This window comes from Canis lupus, chromosome 16 (assembly GCF_048164855.1).
Source record: "Canis lupus baileyi chromosome 16, mCanLup2.hap1, whole genome shotgun sequence".
NCBI classification, from domain to species: Eukaryota; Metazoa; Chordata; class Mammalia; order Carnivora; family Canidae; genus Canis; species Canis lupus.
The window spans coordinates 56,993,335-57,021,157 of NC_132853.1; the positions used below are offsets into that span (position 1 = coordinate 56,993,335).

The window sequence follows — 27,823 nt, forward strand, 5'->3', positions numbered from 1 at the left end:
TTCATTGTGTTGACTTAGCTTTATTTCAGCAAATACAAAATATTGGTAAGAACTTCATAGGTCCTCTCTTTAGCAGATGCCCCCCCCCCCGCCCCCAACTCCACGTGCTCTGAGTTTTCCTGCTAATGGGGTGAACAGAAACCAGGGCCCGTGCAGCCCAGGGAGCTGCTGCATTTGCATCATCCCATGCTGGCTGACCCCTGGGAGGGGACTGACCCCTTAAAGCCTCCCAGACACTGTCTCTTCAGGTCACCTTGGGGTGACAGCACTGCATGCTGTCTGGGGAGATGCTCCCTCCGCGCGCATATGCGTGTCTTCTCTGGGTGACCGTAGTCCCCCTAAGGGTGGGCACCGTGTCGCAGCCTTGACTGCTCTCTCTAGCAGCGAGCATCGTTCTGGGTACACAATAACTCAAATGAGCCTGCCTTCCTCATGGGTGAAGGAAGGCTCACGCTTAAATGGGAGAAGCTCTCGGGGGGTCTCAACTCTGAGAGCACTGATCTGTTCCAGCATGGAAGGGGGGTGTTGAGTTAGAGTTTTTGCTAAAAGGACGCTCAGAGCCGGTGCGGGCAGCAGCTGGGCGCCACTGGCACGGTCCCCACCCCCACCCCCACTGGGCACTTGGTGTGGAAAGGATTCAGGGGTGCTATGGGGGAGATGGGCAATGGGTCCTGCCGCGCCCTCAATCTGCTTCAGAAGGCTTTCTGGAAGCTTCCGTAACTGCATGGGTGCGAGCAGCAGGGGAGCATTCTCTTAGCAAACAAGTCGAACTCTGAGGACAACGATCCCGATTCCTGTAAAATGAGGCCTAAATTGTGGGAACCGCGCAATCCATGTGTGATACGCCTCTACGGCTACGTAGGCGGAGGGACGGTCTACTGAAGGCGGAGGGACGGCCTACTGAAGGCGGGCCAGCAAGGGACAGGGCCTCGCGGGCCAGGCGGCCTACATGTCGTACAGGCGGAGCTGCTCCTGCACGTCGCCGTCGGACATCTCCCCAAACGTCTCCTTGTTCTCCTTCATGAGCTTGAAGATAGCCGCCAGCTGCTCCTTCTGCACTCTGTGGGGAAGAGAGGAGAGAGGAAGAAGGTGCTCCAGCGCAGGGTGCGGGACGCCGAGTGCGCCGGGGCTGGGACCCTGCTCTCGGCCGCTGCTGTGCCTGCCTTCCAGGAAGGAGAAAGTCAAACAGAAGCAAAACCCACTCAAAACCCACGAGCTGGCTTGGCCGAACCACCTCCGCTGGAAGGTCCTAAAGCAGGCTCTAAGTCTTGGTTCTGCCCCACGGGTCTGGGGACCCAAGTGAACGTGTGGGATCCTGTGCCTCTGTTTCCCCCAGGGGGCCCTCTTTCTTGTTTCTTTTCCTTTCTTTTTTCTTTTTCTTTCTTTCTTTTTCTCTCTTTCAAAAGATTTTATTTATTCATGAGAGACACAGAGAGAGGCAGAGACACAGGCAGAGGGAGAAGCTCCCTGCAGGGAGCCTGATGTGGGACTCGATCCCAGGACCCTGGGGTCACAACCTGAGCCAAAGGCAGATGCTTAACTGCTGAGCCACCCAGGTTTCCCTGAGGCCCCCTTTCAAGCGTTGACCTGGCACGTCCTGGGGGAGGGGGGTCGATGGGGGGAGGCCCCTTCTGTTAAGTGGCCCGAGAGCGAGCCCATGAAGGAACGTGTTAGCAGCAGCCTCAGTTGTGAGGGGTGAGGGCAGAAAGCATTAGCAGCTGAGAAGCAGGGGTGTGGGCGGAGGTGCCCACGGGGTCTCCTTGCTCGGAGGAAGGGGCGCCTGCTCCTGCTCTGCCCACATACCTTATGGCCAGCGGGGGGACCATCCCTCCCACCACAGAGCTGGCCCACGCTGGATGGGCAGCTGGGACCCAAGTATTTATCTTTATGAGGCTCGGCCACACCATCTGACCCGCACGGGACAACTCCCAGGAGCGCAAACATTTTGCAAGGGTGGGGCACCGGGTGCAAGGGTGGGGCACAGGGCACAAGCGCAGAGGGCAGCTGCGACCTGGGGCTCGCCCGTTCCGCTCCATGTGCGGTGCCGTCAGCACAGCTGGCCTCTGGTTTCTGTGGTTTGTGTGGACAGCTGCACCCTGCACCCGGCCCTCTAGGCCCCTCCCTGCATACACACACCGCGTGTCCCCCGTGGCAGGGCTTTGGAACGACCGCCAGGCTACCCAGCACCCATAATGCTGCCTGGGGTGGCGTGGAGTCCCAGTGTCTGGTCTTTTATGTGTCCCAATGGATTCCTTCTGCGGTGACCCCGTATTTCTCGACCAGAATTTGGCTTTCTAGCTAGAGCTGCATCTAGAAACTCAAATATTGAAGTCCCGAATCCCAGCCTCTCTCGGTCACCCTGGGAATGCGATTTCTAGTCTGTTTCCCGTGTGGAGGAGAAGGAGCCTGCCGTAGGTGTTCTGTACCCTACAGTCCGAAGAAAGCACCGTGAATTGAAAGGCTGTGTGTGCTGAGCAACTTGGATGGAATCACAACCCCCCACCCCCCACCTCGCATGCACACAGATTCTCAGGTATTTTTGATGGCTGTGGCGCTTGGGCATTGGGGTAGACCTAGGACTCCTCCTCTGCTAGAGAGTAACAGGCATCAAAATGAGAGCGAGCTCATGTTTTAATGGGTTCAGAGGAGACTGTTTCTTAAAAACACAGCAAAACTGAAAAAACACACAGTAACCGAGGTCATCTACTCAAAGTTTATTGGGCTGAACAAAGGCTGAACACACAGATCCAAGCCATCGGGAGTACATGATGAGGCTTGGTGCCTACAAGCCACGTTCAGGATTCCAGACAACTAACTAGTTAGGGAACTACCCTGGAGGGAGTCACCTACTTACTGTATCAGTAAGATCCCAGCCTGGATGAGGCTGCTGTTATTGCTGCGTGGGGACACGTGTGCTAACCAGGGTAGATCTACTCGTCCCGTGGCTCGATGAGGCTTGCACACGGTGCCCTTTCTGCACTACACCTCTGAACCTGATTTTAGGACCAGAGAAGGTGGCTGGGAATGTAACATGGCCCAGGGGGTGGCATCCTGGCCTTCCATTAAATGGAACAAATTTTTCTATAAACTTACTGCTTTAAAAAAAATCTGTTTTAACCAACGCATCTAAAAACTGCAGATTAGGCTGGTATAGTATAAATATTGTCCAATATAAAATTCCAAGAAACGGGTCTGGGGCTGACCTCGTTTATCTGGTGAAATTCTAACTTACCTATGAAACCTTCTAGGAAAAGGCATAATCGTCAAGAAACCTATTTCAAGCAAACTAGTCTTATTGCTTCTGCCAAAGCGGAGGTGGAGGTTCGGCTGCGCTGGGAAGAGCCGTCAGTGAAAAGGCCTCTCAAGCCACAAGAGGGGCGGATTCAAGCCTCCTCTAAATGAAGTCTAAGGGCCACACAAATTGATAGCTGGCGCTGGTTCCCCGCTGTGGGGCCAGTAATAGGACTGCTGCCGCTGCGACTCTCCTCTCTCACCCCCAACACCCGAGCCCCCCAGATGGAAAGAGGGAAGTGGGCCCCCAGGGAAAGGAGGACGTCCACCATCCCTGAGCCAGGTAGCCAGCACAGGAGCTTTGCCTCGTTGGTCTGGCAGGCCTCAGAGTCTTTCACAATTTGGCTCCAGTGAAGGAAAAGGCGGGGCGGGGATGAAGCTCTGCTGGTTTTAAAATGACAAGGTGGCTGCCATTGGTGATAGCACAGGTGTGAAGGGCGAGGGGAAAGCAGGGTACGGTGATAAGACAAATCCAAGTCTACGAAACCCTTGCTTAACCAAGCAATGCACACCAATAGGGGGGAGCATCTCTACCCCGGGGGGCCAAGGCGCTCCCGGCACCTTCCCCGCTGAGGGACAGGTCCTGATGGAGGGGCTGGGTCCCAGCACATTTGTGCAGGCCAGAGGCACCCGGGAGCCTGCATGGCTCCGCTCTGGGGATTTCCATTTTATCTCTCAAGCTTTTTAGATGCCAAAAGGAAAAGCCTTTAGCAGGAGGCTAATGATAACTTCATTATTCTTCGGTTCTGTAAAGAGAAATAGGGAGAAAAGATCATTTATTTTACTTCTTCCATCTTACACGGATGGTGGGGGAGGAAGGGGGAATGGGGATGAGGAGGAGGATGTTTGGGATTGCAGAAGCCAGGCTACAGCAGGACACTGTTCCCCAGAGCCCGCCTGACCCGGCACTGGCCCTCAGCAGCCTGCCAAACCCCATTCTGAGTCCTGAGTCCGGGAGGCATTTAGTTAAGGGGGGCAGACCTGGACCCTGGGCGGGGAGGCGGGGCCGACTCTAGGTCACATACTGGGTGCTTCTGACCTTTGCCCCCCCCCCCCCCACTGAGATTGTCCTGTCACACTCAACTATTTCCTGTTCCCGCTGGTGGGGTTTTGTTCCCTCTGGGGACACTAGCACCCTAGGATGCACACACACCTTTTCTAAATGACACCCAGAAGCTCGCAGTCTCTTCCAGGGAACGCAGGCCCTCAATTTTGTCCCTCCGGCGCCCTCTTCTGGAGGTCAGAGTCACGCGTGTTTCTAGACATTCATACCGGCAAATGCTCCATGGACTCACCAGGTTGTGGATGCCAGAATGTCCCACAGCCTGGGCTCCCGGGCCGCCTCCCACCCTTGCCTGCTCTGCTGCACCAGGCACCTTCCACCAGAGTCGTGTCCTTTTCCAGAAAGGTCAGGACGTTCTGTGGACCTTCAGAATGGAGCGGGGGCGCTGGGATCCCAGGTTCCCATCTATCAGAGCCAGCCTGGTCTACACTGTCCTCTGGACCAGGAGGTGGGAAGAACAGACGGCACACAGGAGAGGAGGGGACGGGGGTGCGTTTTCTTTTTCCTGACAAGCTCCCCAGCTTCACTAGCTCTGGGAGCTGGAGGCTCTATCAGCAGCCTGCAAAGCCCATTGTCCCAGCCACACACTGAGGCTGGACATGGCACCTCCCAGAGAAGCTGCGGTGGGAAGGCACCCTCCACCAGCCAGGCAGGCGTGGCAACGCCAGGGACGCCTGTGAGAGCCCTGGGCCCCAGGAGAAGGCCTGGCGGAGGGGGCAGGCAGTGACCGAGCAGTCTTCCTTAGGCAGCCACCAGCTCTGGATTTGCAACCCTGACCATTTATCTGCCTCTTGTGCCCAGGGAACCTGAATCTGTGAGCAATTCCAAGGGTGGGACTGTCCACTGAAACACGCAGAGGAATGATCTGGGGTCTTGATTTTAGTCCTGCTTCCTAAGTGCTAGGCCCTGAAAATTATTTGTAAAGCGAGGCTTTAGGGGATGCTGGACCATGTGACCGCTAAGGATTTGGGCTCTGGATACCACTGCTCTGGTGGCTGAGTTAATTTAAAGTCAGGGATTTGCAGCATTTTTTGGTGAACTAGCTTGCAATTCAACTGGGACTCAGAGTGCCAGGAAAGGGATTAGAAACAGGCAGAGTTCGGTTGGAAGGAATTTGACAGGCAAAGAAGAGAGCATACTTGGCTCCTGTGGCTTTAGTGATTTGACGATAAGATACGTGTTCTTTTTCATACTAGAATTCCAGGGCAGTTTCCTAGACCGAGCTGGGACGAGCTGGGACCAGAACGAGCTTGCACCCGCCGGCTCTCCCGGGGCCACACGGGAACTACCCAGCTGTAGATGGAGAGACAGAGCCAAACTCGCCAGCCTCTGCAACCCCAAGCATCACCACGAGAGGGACAGAAGCAGCTGCAAGAGGTGTGCGAGTCACGGGGCCCCATGCAGTGCCACGTGAGCTGGCTGGGGCGCATGCAGGGGCAGGAGGCAGCAGGCAGATGCGTGCAGCAGCCGTGGGGAGCATGCTGGGGAAGGACAGGAATGAAAATGAACGTGAACTCCAGCTCCACTCTGCGGGGACCGTGTGTTTAAGGGCCATGAAGTCCACTAGCCCCTTCATCTCAAGTTGGGGCACAGCCTCCTTCACCCTGGGGCTGCCCTGGGGCACAGTCTCCACCCCACGGAGTAGCCAAGTGTGACTCGGTGCCCCAGAGGTCCCCCAAGACCCTGGCGGGAAAGACCTTCCTGGGCGATGCAGGGTCTGCTGTCTGAACATAACAGAGAAGGGACTTCCCCTTCCCCTCCCTCTTTCTGGGGTGCCTGCTCTGAGCCCCGTAACCCTGGAGACCTGACACCCCCTACCCCCGCCTGAGGCCTGGCATCTGTCCCTAACCGGTCCTTCCGGTTTCACTGACTCCTCACATCCACAGGCACCTGCCCGAGCACCTGGCTCCGTCCATGGGGACCTTCGCGGGATCGCAGGTGCACCCAGCGCTCCCCATCCTTAATCCAGGGCCTGCAAACGTTTCCTGTAGAGGGCCCGATACTGACTCTGTTGGGCCCTCTGCGCCACGTGGTCTCCATTGCAACAGGAAAACTAAAGAGTGGCTGTGTTCCGGTCAGTCTGAGCTTACTGAACAGCACTGCCTCTGCCACCCCTTCCTCTGACCAGAACAACCTGCCTGTCCCACAGCTTGGGATGAAGTGGCAGGGGGACACCCAGCAATTCCCCTGGGGGACGACAGTTCTGCCTCAGCCTCACAAGGGGGCGCTAGCTCCCCACCAGCCGGTCCACGAGGCCCACCAGGGACTTGTGTCCTCTGGGCTCCCAGAACCCCGCAGCCCGGACAGAGGGACCCGGTCACACTGCGACCCCCGTGCTGGCGGAGAGCGAGACCGCACCGTGCACACAATGTATCAACTGATGATGGAGGCGGCGGAGCGGGGAGGTTTAGACCGCGCCAGTCGTGTTGGGGACACGTTAACAGACAGGAGGAGGGAAGCACCACTGGTCTGAGAAGTCAATCTCCTTACCAAAAGGATTTGCAAGAATATGTGTGGCTCAGGACCTAAGGAACTTGCTACAGGGAAGTGAGGTCAGAGGTCAGCTCAATCCTGAAATATAAAGGCAGCAAACTGGGTCACACCCAGAGGCAGTGTCACCAGCACCAAGTGGGGGGCCAGGGGCTCCCCTGGAGGCCACCTTCCCCTGCTCAGGATCTTCCTCAGGCTGGGCCCAGGCTGCCACCCCTCCGCCCCAGGGGAAGAGCCTTCCAGGCCAGGTTTGGAAGAGCTGGTGGCAGCTGCAGGAGGGGAAATGGGGGTCTGGGCAGAGCGGCTTCTGACTTTCGAGGGACCCTCAGTGGCTTGACCAGCGGCACCAAAAGGGTGGCTGAGTTGTGCATTCGAATAACCTCCTGTCCTCTGTGACCCTAGGACCCCAGCCTGTGCTAAGGAGCAGGTGGGGGTCACCACAAGCATACAAGCCTGGGCTCCCGTTGAGACTCCAGTTTGAACCGGGGGGTCGTGGGGGGACCGCTGGAGTCCGACCACCGTTCTCTCCCGTGGCCTGGCACAGCTGTCCTGCTGCCTCCAGGGCGTTCCTCAGCACCCCAGCGGGCTGGAGTGGAGAGGACTCGGGGACGGAGGCCCGCGGTGTGCAGTGGGTGCCCAGCGGGGTGTGGGGGGGTGCCCAGTCCTACAGCTGAGAAGCTAGGCGTGCAGTTGTGTGGGAGCTCCGTGGAGCAGAACAAACGCCGACGCCGGGCGATGGGGGCAGGGGAGCTGCCGAGCGGATGAGCAGGAAGAATCGCACCCTGTCCCCAAGTGATGGATCGGTTTTGTCATGAACTGTACGTGTGAGGGAACAGCCGGCTCTGCTCCAGGCTCCTCCCGGGTGGCTCGTGGGGCGAGGTGGGCAGGGGAGGGGCTCAGCCGCCCTGCCCTCTTCCCGGGCTCCCCAAGGGGCCCGTCTCTGGGGAAACTGAGGCTGGTTGAGCAGGACAGAACCCCAAAAACCAAAATAAAGGAGTAGCGGGGGTGGGGCAGGAGGCTGGCCAGAGGCGGGCCTCCTCTCCTGCTCAGCTCGGCTCCCCCCTCGGGAGGGCCCGGCAGGGGCAGGACAGCGTGGGGGGGGGGGGCTCCCGCGGGGAAGGTGTGCAGCCTACCTCTGCTCCTCCTCCAGCTCCTCTTTGGTCATCATCTTCCTGTACTGGTTCCCCCGCAGCTTCCCCGGGCTGTATTTAAAGGAGAAGACCTCTCCCCCTGCAGAGAGGAGACGGGTCAGAGCCGGCGCAGGCCTTGAGCGCAGGGGGGCCTCCCACAGGCTTGGGGTCCTCATTCCCTTTTGCTGGCTCCAAGGGCTGGCTGCCTGGCCCCATCCTCTCCTGCATCCACCCCATGCCATCCGGGCTGCCAGGCCTCAGGAGCTTGCGACTTTTTGTCTCCACCCGGCAGGGCTTCCTCCCACACTCTGTGAAATCCCACGGCAGCTTAGGAGCTCTTTGGAACTTGAAATGGGGATACAGGGACAAAGATGAAGCAGCTGGAGAGAAATCAGTCCCCCTCCTCACACGGTGCCTGCAGCTCTACCCAGCCAGTGACGGGCACCCCCCAAGACCCGGCTGAGCTGCCCGCAGAGCTGCCCGGCTGCCCCTCTCCGGCAAAGGCTCCCGCTGAGATGCTGTCTGGGGGATGCTTTACCCTCGTCTCTGAAGCCCCCCATCACTACTATGTGATGGCCACGTCCCCTGCATCTCCTTGGGTCCCAGGCCCCCGGGAGGCACAGGGACTCCTGAGCGTTCTGCTGAGATCCTCCGGGTTCTGGGGCTTGGGGTGCCTGCCGGTTATTAGAAATCTGAAACAATGCATCCAGCCTACAGTAGGACATGGGAGGGATGTAGCGTTTTTCACACAGTTTTGAATTTGGGCATCAAAATCGGTACATGTTACTGAATAGGGACCTGCCAGTCCCAGAGAACGGACTCCTAGCTGCCTGAGAACACACAAACCATCTCGAGGCCTTAGGCGGGCACCTCAGAGGTCTGGGCAGAGAAGCGGAGTGACAGGGAGCGAGGGCAGGTGCTGGGCACACAGGCACAGGCTGTAGGGCGGAGGAGAAAAGCACTGCAGGGCATAGCCCTGGGCTGAGCATCCGGGAGGAGAGAGTCCCCTTGGGAAGCTATGCCCTTAAGTGGTCTTTCAGCCCAGCAGGTGGAGGGCAGGCAACCCCTGGCCGTCCCCAGGACAGGGACTGAATGGCTGGTTTTGTCTAGTTTCCACTAAGGCGTACAGAATTGAGTGAGGGAAATGCGAAGGCCAGCAAATCACCCTCCCACACATGGAGTCCTTTTCAGTCCTGTTCTAGAGAGTGTACCTCTCTGCCACTCCAATGTCAGGAATCTTGAACACCTCCGCATCCTGCCCCAGGCCACCCTGACCTCCAGCTGGCACCTGTCCCGCTTGATTAGACAAGCTGATGTGGGTCCAGGGTGGAGGCCGTAGCCCTTTGGATTCAGGTTCTCTCTGGGCCGAAGGAAGAAGGTTCTGGATGCAGACTCAGAACCCAAATGTCATGTGAGGAGGGCCCTGTTCTCTCCAAAGCCTCGCCCAGGAGGAGAATGCTGGCCGGCTCCCAGGGCACAGTCCGCTTGTGGCTCCCTCACCCCGGCTAACTGCCCAGGGGCTGAAGCTTTGCCTTAGGAAGAAGTTACTACATCTGTACAAGAGTTCATTTGATCTTCATTCTTTCTGCAAATATTTAGTGAGCACTGTGTGAGGTGCTGGGGACTTAGCAGTGAATAAAACATATAGTAAGCAAAGATAAGTAAAATACAGTTAGAAGTTGGTGACGAGTGCTCTGCAGAAAGGACAGGGGAGTGGGGCAGCGAGGGGGCTGCTTGGAAGTTTCCCTGGGGGTAGGCTGGGAGTGGCATCAGGAGGGGATTTACAGGTGGTAGTTGAGAGGGAGCAAGCCCTGTGGTGTCTGGGGAGACCGACCCAGCAAAGCAAGGAAGCCAGTGGCACTGGGTGGTGGAGAAAGGGGCCGGATCATCCTGAGGGGCCTTCATTCTTCTTCCGGGTGAGATGAGGCTTGGTGCAGAGACCCGGGAATCCATTCCCACCCCCTCTCACCAGAGACCGCGGCCCCCACGGGCCAGCTCTTCCTCCAGGCTGAGCTCTGCTCAGGTTGACCAGCAAAGGGCTGGAAAGTACCATTTCCTGCAGGCCCGCAGAACCAGGAGCTTCCAACAGCACCAGGTATGGACTGCCTGCATCTGGGGATCTGGGCACTTTGCTGAGTAATTCAGAGCTGCTGTCGGAGGGGCTTGGGTCCCTGGTTATCCGGAAAGCTCTGAAAAGCCTGCCAGAGGGGCGGGAAAAAAAAGCCTGACACAGAGCTGCGGTCTCAGAATGAGCTCACAGCCAACACACCAACACTCGATTCTGGACCTCGAGAAGAGGCAACGGACAAAGAAAACCAATTAACCTCAACATCAAGGTCACTGTGTTGCTATGTTTTAGAAAAATAAAACAAAAAATTCTGCCAGCTGGGCACTACTCAAGGTTTCAATTTAGGGGGCAGGCCTGATTAGTTTTATGTTTTCCGGGCCAGGCAGAAAAGCCTTTCACTTAATCACATCACATGTGGTGTACCAAGTGATCCACAGTCGCATCCAATTTTGCTAGACCAGGAGGTTTCAATGTGAGAGCCTCCCGGGAGCAGGACTTCCTCTTGTAGCCTTCTGTGAATTGCCAAGTCGCTTAGGGAGGGCATCTTGGCGACACTAATCAATTAGCCCGAGAGCTGAGCCGCTCACTGCAGAGGGGCTGGGGGCCCACGCCTCTTTTCCTCTGACAGCTGGGGCCCTAAACCTCCCCTCCCTCGCCTTGTCAGAGCTCACAGGAAGCGGCTGGGGGATGGGGGGTGTCCGGGGGCAGCAGTCAGATAAGGACAGAGGGCCCATGACAAGGCCCATGGCTGGGTGGGAGGCTGGTGATCCTCCTCTTGTCCTGGCCAGGGCCTCTAGCTGCCACGGCAGGGCCTCTAGCAGCCACAGCTCCTGGGTCCCCGAGTCACTAACAGGATCCTGACTTCCGGCATCCCTGCAGCTGCCTGGGGCGGGGGGTAAGGGGGGCCACGAGGCAGGGACAGACCCCAGGCACAGGTGCCATGCATCTCTAAACCTGCAGATGATTGGGGAGAACCAGCCCCCGAGCCTCTGCAGCTGCCTGCCCTTCCCTGTTCTTTTGAGGCAGCACTGACAGGAGCCTGGACCTGCGGGACCTCATGGGGAGCTGTGGGCCCCCCAGTGCAGCCGGCCGCCCGCCCACACACCCACACCAGCGGAGGTCATTGCATTCCTGCAACCCACTCTTTCCACTGCCCCTGCCAGCAGTCGGCTGAAAGTCACGGCAACAGTCTCGCTTTTTAAAAAATTATGAAGTATTTCAAACACACACAAGAGTACAAGTATTAAGTCCTCCACGTACTTTGCATATAGATTTAACAAATGTTGACATGCTGCTTTCTTGTTGCTTGTTTTAAAGCAATAAAACACGACAGGACCCAGCAGAAACCCACACCGCGTTTGGCTCTCTGTCTGTTCAGGGCACTGGCCCCCGTGGGTGCCCAGGGCAACCCCACTGCCTTCCACCTGCTCAGGTTCTAACTGGCCAGTTTCCTTCATGCTCAGGGTCACTCCTGCCCCCTACCCCTGGCCAGCCAGGATCTGAGGGCAGGGAGGGCTGGCCAGGTACTTGAGCTGCTTGGAAATCAGGCGTCTCCTCCCGTGGGGCCTTCGCCGTGTAGAACACCTGGGTAACGGCCTGTGAGTGGCTTTTGTCTCCATAAGGGAGAGGTTCAGTGAGAAACTGAAATGCACAGTGTTGGGAGCAGAGCTAGGAGGTGCGGCAGGAAGTGGAAGGTCAGGGTGCTTGGTTTTCTGGCATGATGGGTCCTCCGTATTGGAAGACAACTCACAGTTTAGAGACAGGAAAGAGGGGACAGAAAGAGCCAAGGTGACAGGGCAGGGGGTTGCACCTGGAGGCCGGGTCCCACTCACCGTCCTCTTCCTCAGGCCCTGCTTGGGCTGGTCCCTCCGGGCCATCCTGCTCCGGCTCTGGCTGCGGCTCCGGCTGCGGCTCCGGCTGTGGCTCCGGCTCCAGCTCTGGCTCCTCTTCCTGCAAGACAAGGAGAGACTCAGCACCTGGGGCCCAGAGCTCGGGGTGGTTCACTCTGATAGGGTCATCCAGGTGCCTGACCCCTCGGTGAAAGCGACCTGACCCTGGCCCACTGGCAGGAGGGATGTGCCGCAGCAGTGGTGGACCAGAAACCAGGGCCCGCCTCCGGGAGATGGGGCAGCGGTGGGCGGAACGTCAGGAGAGGAAGGAGCCGCTGAGGGCCAGCATGACCATACAGCACAGGTGCCTGTTCTTTGGGTGAGGCCAGGAGGACCCCCGTGGGGGCCACCATCAACCAGCGGTGGAATCCACATAATCTCCATGAAAACGCTGTGTGGCCAAGACGACAAGGGGGAGTCTGTCCGCTGGGGAGCTGTGTTTTTGACCTTAAACCTCAGTCCTTTCACCCCTTCCAGGTGGGTGTTTGTCAAAGCCTTTGTTTGTTTTTTTTTTTTTAAAGATTTTATGTATTTATTCATGAGAGACACAGAGAGAGAGAGAGAGGCAGAGACACAGGCAGAGGGAGAAGCAGGCTCTATGCAGGGAGCCCGACGTGGGACTCGATCCCAGGACTCCAGGATCACGCCCTGGGCTGAAGGTGGTGCTAAACCGCTGAGCCACCCGGGCTGCCCTTGTCAAAGCCTTTGGATGCCATTTTGGTAAGGGGACTGGGGACCCCCACCCGCCACTCTAGCTGATAGGACCAGGGAGGGGCACCCGGGGAAGGCTAGCACCTGGGGCCCACCTTGGCGGGGCCGTCACAGAGAAGCTGTGCTGGTGAGTGCAGACTCCACCTCTGCCTCCTGGTACCTCATTTCTTTTTTTCTTTTCTTTTTTTTTTTTTTGAGAAAAGTATATTTTTTAAGATTTTTATTTATTTGAGAGAGAGCATGAGCAGGGGGCAGAGGCAGAGGGAGAAGCAGACTCCTCACTGAGCTGGGAGCCCAACGTAGGGCTCGATCCCAGGATCCTGAGATCATGAACTGAGCCGAAGACAGAAGCTTAACCAACTAAGCCACCCTGATGCCCCTGGCACTGCGTTTCTACCCCTAACAGTTTCAGCATCTATCTTCCCCAAACTGGAGCTCCACCTCCTTCAGGCCCAGCGCTCTCCCTCAAATGGACTCAATAAACGGATGGCTGGAAGGAGTGTCCCAAGATGGCCTTCTTGGGAGGAAGGAGTGACTTCAACCTGCAGGAATCCCGGGGGGTACCGGGATGTGCGGATCCTCCAGCCACAGGGACTGAGGGCGTGGTGGGGACAAGGGACCCGGGGAACTGTGACGGGAAGCCAATATGCACAAACCCGCAGGTTGATGAGAGGGAAGCACACACAGGAGTGAGCCGCCTGCGTTGAGAGGGTGGCACGCTCAGGCCTTTGGGACTCAGTTCCCAGAGGTGCAGCCTCCGCAGGAGCTCGGAGGGGCTGGCAGCAGGCTCCCTCATAGAACAGAGCGAGCGAAGCTGGCCTGCAAGTTTGCACAAGCCCAACAGCAGGTCATGAGTGGCAAACCCTGAGAGGCCTTGAGTTGCCTGTCATTTTCTTGCTCTCTGGATCACACAAAGTGCAGCCAGGAGGAGCTGGGTGGGAGGCAGGAGCAGGACTTCTCCTCTTAGCAGCGTCCATCAAGCTCTGCACCATCGAGATGTGAGCCACGCTGCCCTGAGCGCCGCCGGTCAGTACGTGGGGCTTGTCCAGATGCCCCCTGGATTTTGCACAGCAAAGCGTCTGTGGGGAGGGGGGCAGGCCTCTTCAGGGGAGGCAGGAAAAGGAGACACCCCTTTGACCCAGCAAACCCACTTCTAGGGATCTGCTCTGGACTAGAAAACCATCTGTTCAGGTTTTTATACAAGGACTCTGATTATGTGCAGCAGAAAAGAAGCCAAACTGGAAACGATGACATGTTCGTGACTTTGAGTTAAATATATTAGAGTTAGATATATTTGGCTAATGTGTGCAGCACAATGTTAACAGTTTAAATATATCACAATGTGGATACGCCATGCAACAAAGTGCTTTTATTTATTTTAAAGATTTTATTTATTTTTTTCATGAGAGACACAGAGAGAGGCAGACACAGGCAGAGGGAGAAGCAGGCTCCCTGAGGGGACCTCGATGCAGGACTCCATCCCAGGACCCCGGGATCACGACCTGAGCCCAAGGCAGACGCTCAACCGCTGAGCCAGCTGGCGTCCCCAACACAGTGCTTTAAAAAGCAGGCAACTGTACAGACTGATGTGAGAAATGCATCAGGATAAGTTACCAAGAGGAAGCAGCAAGAAGCAGCACAGTGTGAGAGGGGCAACCTTCTTGGTATAAATATAAGAATGGAGATGCACATAAACGCTCCAAACGCTGAGGAAATGTTTTCTGGAAGGACACGCAAGGCACTGTTAGCAGTGGCTACCTTTGGGGGGAAGGGCTACCTCGGGGGGAAGGGCAGCACTTCTCTGTTCATTTGATTCATTTCAGTATATTTGGATTTTCTAATAATATGCATGAATTACTCGACATATTTTAAAAATGCTACACAGGGGTATCTGAACTGTGAAGTCAGTGAGGTTTTGTGTGCGTGTGTGCGTGTGTGTGTGTGTGTGTGTTTTAAGGAAGAGGAGAAAACAGAGAGACAACTGCCCTTAACCTGTTCAGGGCTGGACCCCAGAAATAAGCCCAATATTGAGACTAGAGAGGTGGCCGATTCTCCCATTACGTGTGACGGACACAAAGATAAAAGAGATACGAGCACAATCTTTTCCTCAAGGAGCTCATGATCCAGTTGGAAAGACATCTGCACAAATAATGGCCGTGCACGGTGAGAAAATCAAGAGCTGAGGCACACCCCACTGTCCCCAAGGGACACCCAGCAAAGGCTGACCTGCCAACACCCTCCCGGGGAGAGGCTGCTCTAACTTTGAATCTTGCACTTGACTTTTGAAGTGTGCTGCTTATTTATTTATTTATTTATTTATTTATTTATTTATTTATTTATTTATTTTAGTGTGCTGCTTCTTATTTTATTTTTTTATTTTTTGCTTCTTAAGCTGTAGCTGTGACCCCGTTGGCGGGTTATGAAAGCAATTGAGAGGTTGCTACCGGTATTTTAAAAAAATGTGCAACCCAGGTCTTAGTGTCATTTTCAGCTTTAATAATTTCAGAAGCATGAATGCTACAAACATAGCAAGAAAACGACCCTGGAGAGGCTATTTACATGTTAAATAAATTGACGTTTCTCATTCAAATTCATGTAATTACCACAGTCTGGTGCTAGATATGGCTGTAGTTGATTTTTGGACTTTGAAAACAATACTCATGGCCTGAGCTTCAGTAACTGAGGGATCGCATTTGTGATTCCAGCCTTTCGATCTTGCGAGGATTTGATGCACACCTGACAGCTTGGACATCACGTTAACGGAGGTTGGCCAGCTCACCAAGGTGCCCGGGGGAGAGGACTCGTCCCCCTGCCCACCCATCCAGACTCTGGCACACACAAGGAATTAAAATGGAAAACTTGGCATTCAAATGTCAGGTAGCTAAGCATAAGAAGAATTTAAATAAGTAAATATTCAACGGACGTGTGCTGTAGCTTTGTAGCATTTACACTTCTCAAGTTATTAAAACCTAAAACTACACCAAGACTTTGGGGATACCCCTGCATCCCAGAATTAAATGGAAGATAAATAGTGTTACATGTCTGGTAGAGAGAGATACCGATTTATAAAATTTCTGGTGTGCTTCTGTGACTTTATATACGGGGATGCAATTTAAAAGAGTTTTTGTTTTTGTTTTTGTTTTGTTTTGTTTTAGATTTTGTGAAGTTTGGAAAACAGTGCTGAATTGGCCACTCATTTTTTTCTGTCTGTACAGAAACCCCCTTCCTTTGGAGGATACCCCTGGAAGCCTGTGGGCCCAGGGGTGGGGTGTGGGGTGTGAGGTGGAAGTGGGGGGTGGGGGATGGGGCACTGCCTCAGGACAGACCCCCTCCTGCAACGGACCAGCATGCAGATGTGACCCATGGCCCGACTCTGTTTGGGGAGAAGGGAGCTCTGGTCCCAGGGTTCGGAGAAGACCCTGGCTGTGGTTGTTCCAAGGCCACTCCACCCCGGCCTCCCCATCTCTGAGAGGACAAGGTGACAATGGGCTCCCAGCATCTTTTAAATGGGGAGAAAGAGGAAGAGGCTGGCATTTTTGGAGCAGGAAGTGGAATGGGGTAACGAGGGCAAGATCAGAGGCAGGAGAAACTCCAAGAAGCGTTTTCAAAGTGCAGGGGAGAGGGGATTCCCGGGTGGCTCAGCAGTTTAGCACCTGCCTTCGGCCCGGGGCGTGATCCTGGAGTCCTGGAATCGAGTCCCACGTCGGGCTCCCTGCGTGGAGCCTGCTTCTCCCTCTGCCTCTCTCTCTGTATCTCTCATGAATAAATAAATAAAATTAAAAAAAAAAAAGTGCAGGTGAGAGATGTCAGGCCTGACTTGGGAGGTTAAGGAACTCTGGCCATCGGCTCTGTGTTTGTTGAATGAATCTGCGAAGGGCTGGCTGCCCCTGGCCACAGGCAATCCCCTGGGGGTCTTGAGGTCTGGAGTTCCACCCTTGGGCTTGCTTTCCCACGGAGCTGGGCTGCAGCACAACCACACAGCTGCTCAGAGCGCTGATCGCAAGCCAGCCAGATGTCACCACTGGTCCCCTTGGTCCTGAGAGAGCTGCACGGTCCTTGTGTGTTGTGGGCTGGACTGTGTCTTTCCCAAAATCACAAGCTGAGGTCCAAACTGCTGGTACTTCAGATTGTGACTACATTTGGAGAGAAGGCCTTTGAAGAAGGAATTAAGTTAAAGTGAGGCCAGTGAGGCCTTGTCCCAACCCAATCTGAGCGGTGTCCTTCAAAGAGGAGATGTGTAAGAAGGGGACACATGCAAGAGACACCAGGGGTGTCATGAGGACGCGGCGAGAAGGCGGCACCGGCAGGCCAGGGTCAGAGAGGTCCCAGGAGAGACCGGCCCTGCCCGCGCCTGGACCTCACAGTTCTGGAAAAAATGAACGTTGGTGTTCTAAGCCGCCCCGTCTGCAGAACGTTGTTATGGCAGCCCTAGCAAACCAACACACCGTGCTCTAAGGAAAGGAAATCAGGTTCGTGAAGCTGTGAATGGGTGACGCCCTCTGAGACAGCTACCGTCATCCTGGCTGGTCCCCAGAGCGGTCTCGGGCCGGGACCCGAGCCCATCACCTCACTGACCAGAGTCCCGGCATTCCACTACTGGACAGGGCCCAAGTTCTCACTTCCCGGGTCCCGACACACTTCTCCAAATCCGCCTTTTCCTCCAGTGGAGGGACGGCTCGGGGGAGGCAGAGCACAGGGGCCAGGGGCTCCCAGAGGCCAAGGAGGGAGGCTTCTCGGAGCCAGTGCGAGCCTGCGGGCAGCACATTGCCATTTATGGCCGCCCTGGCCCATCCAGGCCTGATGCAGGCGCTGAAGCAGAGGAGGGAGGGAGGGAGGGAGGGAGAGGGTGAGGGGGGCAGACACAGACAGAGAAGCAGATATCTTTCCCTCTCTCTGAGGAGATGGCTCGGCCCCGGGTCCTGCACACAGGACCTGCTTGGCCCCTGTGAGCAGCACCATGGCTGAGCCCGGCTGTGCCACAACAGGCCCCCTGGATAACCCAGGGTGATTTTAGAGGCCCACGGGTCCACCTCCACGGGGACGTCTGTCCCTCCCTCCCCTGCAGCAGCCAACAGGGAGAGCAGGGAGCTCTCAAGGGGCCTGCACGATCCCCCACGGCTTCTCCGCGGCCTGGGCCAGGCCCCATCCACCTGCACACCACGTCTGCAGCAGGTTTCTGGGGTGGGCACCCAGAACGGGCAGGGTGCAGGGGCTGCTGCCCGGCTCCCACCGCAGGCAGAGAGGCTCTGACAGGGCTCTTCCCCCCCAACCCCCATTCCAGAAAGATTCCATTAGGCAATCAGGCTGTTCATCTTTTGCATTCGGAGGGGAGCAGCTGCGGGCGAGCAGAGGGCGCAGAGCTGGCGCCAGCTCCCGGGGCGCCTGTGCAGGCTGGTGGGGGGGAGGGCAGGCTGGCAGAGGTCACGGCGGCTCCCTCCACCCGCGTGTCTAACAGCTCAGCCACCGCACGCCTAAGTGACAGCTCCAGGCAGAGGACGCTCCGGCCAACCCTCTAAATCCATATTTGCAGCGGGATAAGGCGCATCCCCCGAGACAACGGACTGACGTCTTCTTATCCTAAACTGGCCCCTCTCAACTCGCCAGTTTTTCTCTGCGGTCACAGCATCCTGGACACTTCGTCACGGCCTGGGAATGGGGATCCACGCCTGCTGCTTCCTCTCCGCTTTGACTTCTCTACCGCCACCACCCGCCTGGAAAAGTCTGGACTCACCCTCATTCTCCACGCTCCTGCCAATCACTCGGTGCCCAATACGGCACCATGTCCTTGACCTTACTTAATCTCCTGCAACTCATTTGCTCTGAGAACATCTTAAAATGCTAGCCTTACGATGGCTTTTTCCCACGAAAACTCTAAAATGACAGCTGCCGTGTTGAATTCAAATAATCCCTGGCCTTTGAGGTTCTTGGGCTTCTGGAGTCCGTGAGGTCAGGGTCTCTAATGCCTCCAGTCCGTGAGGTCAGGGTCTCTAATGGAGAGGTGCTTTCCTCTCCAGCCCATGGGGGGGCGGGTGCCATGGGCAGGCGGGCTGGAACTTGGGGTCACCCTTGGGAACAAGGCCTTGGGCACATGGTCTGCCCTTCCCCGTTCACCTCTGGGTCCCCCTCCCTCCTCTGTCTGGGTGGGGTCCTCTGGGGTTCACAGGACCCGGCAAGGATGGTTTTGAGCTTCGTTTTTATCCTGGAGCTCTGTGGGGGCGACCGAACGGATTGCTGTAAGAAGGGGGGAGTGGGAATATAGGGCCCAAGATCCGCTCCCCACCCCACCCCACCCCAAGGAAGTTCTGCTTTTGCTTTATGCACTGGACTTCCATCTAGGCTTAAAGAAGAACAAAACAGATCTAGCACTTTTAAAAAAATGTAAGAAAACCACTGATCTGATGTCCTTTGCCCCAAGACATAATTCTAGCTGATAAAACCTTTGATGAATTGCCAGTTTGTATCCTCAAAGGTGCTCGGGGACACAGACACTTGAAAGGTGAAGAGGAGCCATTGTGTGAGAGTCTAGGCCAGGAAGGGTCTGCTCGGCAGGGCCCAGAGCCTGTCCCAAGGCTCCAGAGGAGGCGCAGGCCCGGTGCGTCTGAGCACTGGGAAGGCCACTGTGGCTGTGCTGGAGGGGGCGAGGGGACAGCTGGGACAGGAGGCAGAGCCGGCCACTGGGGCCGTGGTAAGAGTTCGGAATTTATTCAGTATGTGACGGAGGCCACCACACGGCTTGGAGCAGGAGAATGTGGCTGTGGCTTCCATGTTATAAACATGGGGCTGGTCTCTGGGGGGAACCTGTCCAGAACAGTCTTAACAGACAGGGTGGCCTCACGGTGGTCTCAGGGGCTCACTGGACCACCCCGGGCAGGTGTCGAGGAGGCAGCCGGCCACATGAGGTGGGGCTCAGGGAGCGGCTGGGCACCATCAGCTATGGATCAGGGGAAGGGCAGAGGCCAGCGTGTTCTGGAAGACAGGTCTAGAAGTGAGTCCTCCACTTGATAGGAGCATGAGTGTTTCCAGCACGGACAAAGAACAAAGCAAGAGTCCTGGGTAAGACGCGGACTCCTGAGTTGGGGTTGGGGGAGAGGGGCGGAGAGATTGAGACCTGGTGTTCCCTGTGCCAGCACACAGCGCCCCAGGGCAAGGAGGAGCCAGGCTGGGGGCCAAGTTCAGCCGTCCAGACGAAAAGGGCCATCCTGGACTCCAACCTCATATCCCAGTTGAGGGCACATTCATAAGCCCTAGGCACACTCTCTTGCTCCGATGGCCAAGCATGCCAGATCCAATCCTATCAGATTAACGGTTTTTGGCATTGTTCCTACAAAGAGGATTTGGAGGGCATCAAATGCTTCGTAAAAAACCACCCCGGGGCAGCGATGTGCATTCTCCCCTTATCAGCAAGGATTAGGTGGAATTTTAGTGTCTACATTTTGGGGCGGGAGGTGGTGATAAATGGAGACGCTTGAGCATAGGGCAGAGAGCTTGCGGACTGCTGTGACCAGAACGATGGGGGCGGGGGACATGAGACCACCGTGTTCGGGGCCAACCAGGCTGAAGAAGAACTCTGACCATGACCAACTTTAAGGACAACAACAGAAGACAGGTGACTAGTGTTGAAAGTCTCTAAGGAGGAGATCCCTGGTGGCTCAGCGGTTTAGCACCGCCTTCGGCCCTGGGTGTGATCCTGGAGTCCCACGTCGGGCTCCCTGCATGGAGCCTGCTTCTCCTTCTCCCTCTGCCTGTGTCTCTGCCTCTCTCTCTCTCTCTCTCTGTATCTCACAAATAAATAAATAAAATCTTAAAAAAAAAAAAAAAGTCTCTAAGGAGCCCTCAACCATGGCCACAGAAACTGGCAAGACTTTAGGAAGAATAATGATAAGAATGGCTTGACCCCCAGAGTAGGGTTTACTGATCTTCACAGGACACCACTGCGCTGGAGGTATTTGCTTGTCTTGGGATTGATCTCAGATACTGAGTCCTCGGCACAGAAGCATCTGGCCGGGAGAAACACTCTTAATACCAAGGTCCCAGAATGAGGTTCTGGCTGAGAACGTGCCCAGGGTTGTCTCAACCAGAGGTCAGGTTGGCCGAAGCGTTAATAATGATGCAAGGAGTTCTTACTTGCAAATACTAGATGCGGGCACACACATGCACACACCCACCCCTGGACGCACAGGCCTTGAAACAGAAGTTGGTAACTGGAAAGCAGATAAGCATGGATTGCAGAGAGCTCTAGGAGAGGTCAGAGCTCGTTTCAGTTCAATCCTTTCAGTTTGGGGAAACTGAGGTTATATGGCTTCCCCCAAGTCCTATGACTATTCAGAATAGTCACAATTTTTTTTTAAAGATTTTATTTATTTATTTGACAGAGAAAGAGAGAGAGCACAAGCAGGGGGAATGGCAAAAAAGAGAAGGTGAAGTGGGCTCCCCGCTGAGCAGGGAACTGGATGTGGGGCTCAATCCCAGGACCCTGGGATCAGACCTGAGCCAAAGATGGGCACTTAACTGACTAAGCCACCCAGGTGCCCCTGGAGGAAAAATATTAGGTAAATAGGTACCATGAATTCTCATACTGGGTTTCCTTTGAACCAGTTAATCTCATTTGCTCTTTCACCCACTATGGCCAGGAGAACCTGACCGATCCTTCTTCCCTGCCAGGTAGGAGGGCAGGAGCACCCTGGTGCAGCATCCCAGACCTCTTTCTCGGCTCTGACCAAGCAGCCAGGACTAGCAATCCCAGCAAGCTGCTCAGTCCATACAGAGCACCCCTTTTAGGAGATTTCTGAACCCCATCAAAGTCCTGGTTCAGGGGCACCTGAGTGGCTCCGTGGTTGAGCATCTGCTTTTGGCTCAGGTCATGATCCCGGGGTCCTGGGATTGAGCCCCACATCAGGGTCCTTGCAGGGAGCCTGCTTCTCCCTCTGCCTATGTCTCTGCTTCTCTCTGTGTCTCTCATGAATAAATAAATAAAATCTTAAAAAAAAATACCCCAAAACAAAGTCCTGGTTCATTCATCTGTCCCTAACGGTGGCAAACCAAGCGTGGCTGGACTCAAGCTGCTCCCAAAATGCCTCAGCCACTGGGAACTGGGCGTTTCTCAGGAGGCACATCCACCCACGGTCTAGGGCCGACTCAGCCCTCCCACACTCTGGCTTAGGCCGACGGTCCGGGAAAGAACAGAGCAACAAACAGGGTCTGTGTAAAAGGGCGCATGCTCCGCGTCTTCTTTCTAACCCTGCAAAGCTAGGCAGCTTTTTCCTTAAGGTATGTTCTTTAAAAATTTATTACTTCCCACAGAGTAGAAAATTCTAACCGACAGCTAAATTTTCTGGGTGCCAACAAGACTACTTCGGGAAGAAAGAACAAAGTTTAGCCATGAGGAAAGTCCCTGGACTTCTTTCTCACGTGGGAAAAAAAAAATTATGAGCTGAAACGACTTCGCATAAAATACTCTCTTGCACTGCTGAACACTGAACTCTTGTTTGCAGCTCTGTGCATCATCCCCTCTTTGGTGATGTTCATCACTGTAATTACCGTGAACACACTGTTTTGTGTTCTGAGCTTTTCCTTACATATTTCTACCAACTTGCTAATTAATCCAATGTCCTAATTAATGGATGTGTGGGCTATTTCCAGTGTCCTTTGCAGTAAATCACTAGACCTATTACAGACTGAATGTTTGTATCCTCCCCAAATTTGTATGTCGAAGCCCGAGAAGCCCCAGTGTGATGGTTTTTGGAGGTGGGGCCTTTGGAGGTAAACTAGGGTTACATGAGGTCCTGAGAGTAGGGGCCCCCAGGATGGGATTATTGTCCTTATAAGAAGAGGAAGACACCAGGGAGCTCTCTGTCCACCACGTGAGGACACAGAAAACCAGGAAGCGGACTCTTCCTGGGAACCGAGTTAGCTGGCACCTTGATGTTAGACTTGCCAACCTCCGGAGCTGGGAGAAGGACATGTCTACCGTTTAGGTCTCCGAGGCTCTGGTATTTTGTTATAGCAGCCCGAGCTGACGGAGACAGGATTCCAAACTGATATGAACAACTGCCAACTCTCTATTTGGCCCTTCACTCACTGGCTTCTGTGCTTTTTGTTAAGAGAACAGAAAGTGGGGACACGTTGGCATCACGAAGGTCAGGATGGACGGCGGGGGAGGGGAGTCACCTGCTCCTAAATCACTCTGTGGCCTCTGTAGGGGTCGGGGTGGGGAGACCTGTGGCGACAGGGATGGTGAGGGTAGGAGACACGCTGTAGACCTAACAGCAGGATAACTCCAGAAGGTGAACCAGGGCCCAGCTGCACAGTGAGGACACCCGGGTGAGGCTGCGCAGCCCAATCAGACTGACACAGCCAGAGTGTCTGAGAAACCAAGCCCTTTCCTGAGAAATTCCCCACTGGGTTTCTTTTTCCCAACACTGTATTTTTTTTTTCCATGTATAATGAATATATAGTGGTATAAAAGCTTCAGGCAAACAATATAATGTTTCAACAATTTTATACATTTCTCGGCGCTCATCACCGTAAGTGTACTCTCCAGCCCTGTACTTTGGGAAATTCCAAACCTACAGGAAAATCGGAAGAATAAAACAATGAACACTTGTACGTCCTTCACCTAGATTCACCAGTTGTTAACATTTTGCCATTTTTCCATTCTCTTGTGTGGGCGTGTACGTGTAACTATTAGAATCATGACGGGTCCTCCCTGAACGTTTGGGCACACAGCAATCTCCCCAAGGACAAGGCCACGGGTCTACAGAAGCACAACGCCAGCATCACATGCAAGAAATTGAGCATCGAGACAACAAAATGATCTGATAACCGGTTCATTTGAAACATATCCCAGTTATCTGCAAGATGTTCTGTACAGATCTGCAAGTTACCTGCAGGATGCTCCGCACCCCCGCCCCAATCCAGAACCCATTCAAGGATCATGCATCATGTTTGTCCGTCTTGTCTCTTTAGTTTTCAGCTGAGACAGGTCTCCCTGCCTCTTCTGTGTTTGGTGATACTGTGTCTAGTCGGTTGCTGACCAGAGAGGGAGGACCCGAATGCCAAGAAGTCTGGGTTATGGCACCGACTTAACTCTAGTACTATTCGGGGGACCCTTGACCTTCACCTTGACCACGGTTTGGGAATCCTATGACATAGCCTGGCTGGAATCCACACCTCCATTAGATAAGAAGCGTGGTGATCCGAAAATCACAACCTACACATCACCAAAAAGCACTGTTTCCTGGCCTTAAAAGGGACCAGCTCTTATTTTTGTGACATTATTGGCCATGAATCTTTGCTGGGGGGGGGCATGCCTGTCATGCTTCCTCAGACTGCCCACCCCCACACGCACCCCTAGGAGATATGACAAGAAAGAGGTTCTACTAATAGAGCTCTGCCCTCTGCTTAGCCTCCCCGACCTGGCCGGCTGATCACCCTCCATTTCCCCGTTTCTTCAGTGGCTGCCCAGTGTCTCAGCTCACTATGCTACTTTGTCCCGCAGCACCATGGGGACCCTTCCCAGTGACCCGCAGCCGCAGTGGAAGGCTGCTTCCCTGGGCTGGGATCCTTCTCAATAATCAGCTTTGTGAATCAGAGGCAGCAGCTGCCCTGGGCCTCCCAGGCCTGGCAGGGCAGAAAGATGATTGGATCAGAAGAAGCACCACTAGTCAGGCAAGGTGGCTGCCCACCCCCCCGCCCCCACCCCTCAGCCTCATTTCCCCAGGGTCCTTCTACCCAATATGATAATCAGAAAAAAGCAGTGAGACCTGCTCTAGAAAATGCCCCTGTGCATTTTCAGATAATTTCTTAGCAGCTTCTTTCAGGGATAATCTCTCCACTGGGAAGGCAGAGTAGTAGGGGACAGGGGTATGTGTCCCCCACCCCCCGCACGTGACCCTAGGGCCTGAGGCCCAGCCATGATTTAGCGTTTGTCAGCTGGAGTTGAGGGGGGAGCTCAGCAACTCAGCAAGGATTGGGGATCCGAACCCACAAGGGAAGGGCCAGAGTCCTGAGTGAGGATATGGACTTAAAAATAACCCTTACATTGGGATGGTCTTGGGACAGGATGTCGCATGGGGAGTAGGGACACAAGACTCTCAGAGTCATCTGGCAGCTGCCCTGCACGTGAACCCCTCTGACGTGCTTTGTCCTTCCAAGCACCCACGCACCCCCACAGGAAGAGCGTCTTCCTGACAGAGGCAGATTGTGCTGGGGCTGCTCGGGACCAACAACACTGACCCCATCCCACCAGATCTCGAACTGCTGAGGGCCCACAGGCCTCGTAGAAAGCCCTCTCAGGAGTGCTGTAACCCAGAGGATCAAGACCCTACTGAGCGCCACTAACAGGCATCGAAGACTTCAATCTAGAACTTGCTGCTGGGTGGGAAAGGGCACTGTGTAAACGGTAGGGCAGGGCTGGTTGAGAGCAAATGGCTCCTGAGAAAGGCCCATTCCTCTCTGCTCTCCCAGGAGGCTGTGAGTGCAGGCGGGATCCCAAACCTGGGAGCGAACCTAATATATCAGCACAGGCCCTAACCCTACCTGCGGTCACCATGGCCCAGGTGAGCAGGAGCAACTGGGCCTCCACTAGAGCAGTCTGTCCTCCCTGGGAGGAATACAACAGCCCTCCTCCGGCTGGTTAGAATCCGCTCTAATGACACAATTAGTCACCCAGTTGTCAAACAAAGCGCCTGCTCAGAGGGGTCCCACACACTTACTCAGCAAAGAGAAAAGCCTTGGCCCAGCCTCACTGCCTTCTCCCCTCAAGGGTTCTCTGCAGTGTCCAGCAAAATTCAGTAGGGTGCTGTGGACACACGGACAAGGCACCAGAGCAGCTTGCTCACGGCTTCAACTGCTCCAGGCCTCCTCCAGTGCAAGAAGAGGGGATTGGGAGTAAGAACAAGGCATTCTGATCCCACGGACTCAGGGCCCTGGGTGGTAGCCTGTAGGGGTCAAGGGTGCTCAAATCCTGGAAATGTGGGTCTCATGCCCGCAAGTAGGTTTCGAATGTGAAGAGAAGCCCTGGAAAAAGTGTATGGGGCCAGGGGGGATGAGTGCACATCTATCTGGATGTCCTGAAGCCAGGCAAGTGGTCAGAACGGAGCTGATGATGAACCATAGGGTGAGTGTGGGGCAGAAGCAGGAGGGGCGGTTTGGGGGTGCTCAGCCCGGCTGTAGGAGGGCTGTATCTTGCTCCTCTGCTCCATCCAGGCCAGGCTTATCTGCAACCCCAGGGGAAAAGTGCCAAAGCACGTGTGACAATAAAAATGACTGCATTTGTGCCAGGCCTCTTCCGGCCGCCCCGCCCTATGCGCTTCCCACCGGAGACTGGCTCTGGAGTCTGGATTTCACACTGGCTTCCCAAGAAAAGGCAGCTTTTTTTCTTTTCTTTCAAAGTATGACTGTTTTTTCGTTATCGAGACAACTCTCATTACTGCAGACCTTGAAACAAGCCGCATGCACGTGGATGCGGGCCGCCGTGGGCCGGAGGGGTGCAGGGCGAGGGGTGGGTGTGCCCCGAGTCGGGGAGCCTGGAGCGGGGAGCGGGGAGCGGGCAGCGGAACCCCAGCAGGACGCAGCACACAACTCAAGCGGGCTCGGCGCTGCCGGCACTTCTGGGGGGAGGATGCTCCCGAGTTTGCTCGCGGGCTCCGCGCTCCCGGGGGCGGGGGCGGGGGCGGGGGCAGTGGGGCCCGGTCCCCGGCCCCGCCCGAGCCGGGGGGAGGGGGCGCGGGCCCCGGGGTGGGGAGGGGCGCCCGGGAGGGCCGGGTCGTACCTGCCTGGCCTCAGCGGCCTGCTCCTCCGCCTCCACCGGCGCCGCCGCCGCCGCCGCCGCCGCGAGCTCCCCCGGGCCCTCGGGCTCCCCCGGGCCCTCCGGCGCGGCCGCGGGCTCCGGGGCGCAGGGGCCGGGCGGTGCGGGGGTCCCGCGGGCCTCGGCCGGGGGCGCGGGCTCCGGGCTGGCGGCCCCCCCGCGCCGCACCAGCAGCCAGGCGAGCAGCAGCGCCAGCGCCGTGGCCAGCGCGGGCAGCGCGGCCAGCAGCTCGGCCGGCGCCTCCATCGCGCCGCGGCCGCCCGAGTGCCCGCCCGCGGGGACCCCGAGGAAGCCCGCCGCGCCCCGCCCGCGCCCCGCCCCGGGGCGGAGCCCCCGCCGCGCCCCGCCCCCCGCGCCCCCCGCGCCCCCGACCCCGGGGCGGCGCTCCCGAGGCCGGAGGAGGCCCGCGCCGCCCGCACCGGGCGGGCCTGGCGCTTTGCGCTCAGATTGGTTTTGGAAACCAGCTCGAAACGCTCTTTTCTCAGGCGCCCTTCGCTTCTGGTCACTTTCAGCATCATTTCCGCGCCTCCAGCCCTCTGGGGGCGCAGGTTGGGGAACGCGGAGGCCCCGACAGGCCGGGAAGGCTCACCCAAACCCTGGCACCCGACTGGCCTGTAAGACGGTGAACAGCGAACGTGAACCCCGCTTACTCTCGGCCACAGCATTTTTTTTGGGGGGGGGCGGGGGGGCACTTCCAGTTCCTGGCCGGCGAATGCCCCTTCCGGCCTGAGACCAGCAGCCTCCAACACAAGCCTCCCCGGAACGTGGCTGCCCCCCAAAGGCTGCTTTCTGGAATTCAGCTTCAAGGGCCCCTACTGACTTCTCTGGGAGTAATCCTCCGTGTTTGGGAGGGTGGAATGAAGGGAAGTTTACTGGTTTTGTTTCTCCAGATCCTTCCAGGGCTCTGTGGCTGAACACTGTGTTTGAGATAAATATGCTGTAACCAAAAAATTGTCTTTCCCATTTCCAGTAAACACAGGGCAGTTTGTCAGGTACCAGTTGAAAAAACAGGGTGCCAGTTTCTGCTTAGGATACATTTATTGCTTTTGGAAAAATTACAGTGCCTGAGCTGATAGCTGGTGTAAGCCAGGAAGCTAGATGGACAGCTGTTGAAGTGGAAGACACCGGTAAGTGCTCAGGCTTCCTCTTGAGCTCCAGTTATGACTGCAGGCTTCCAGGAAGAGGGGGAGTTTGGTCCTGCTGCTCCACATCATAGTCAGGGGTGCCAGCACAAGGAATTTCAGTGGTGGTTCATGAAAAATGCCCTGTAGCTATAAAATGTGGAATGGGCTCCTGTCTTGGCTATGGCCTTTGCCCCCCACCCCCACCCCCGGGATGGGGGTGACTTTCAGCCAAAGAGGGCCTTCTTTTCTG

The 27,823-nt window shown here is 55.9% G+C and overlaps 1 protein-coding gene across 1 annotated transcript; it reads right to left on the reverse strand.

The window, feature by feature from the left end:
- MXRA7 (matrix remodeling associated 7) lies at nucleotides 1-26,696 on the reverse strand. The gene is made up of 4 exons (XM_072781729.1): nucleotides 26,414-26,696; nucleotides 11,875-11,992; nucleotides 7,978-8,074; nucleotides 1-1,060 (listed from the first exon to the last, which is right to left on the reverse strand). Exons 1-4 carry the CDS (start codon nucleotides 26,693-26,695, stop codon nucleotides 946-948), a joined length of 612 nt encoding a protein of 203 aa, XP_072637830.1. The 5' UTR covers nucleotide 26,696; the 3' UTR covers nucleotides 1-945.
- Nucleotides 26,697-27,823: the final 1,127 nt, after the last annotated feature.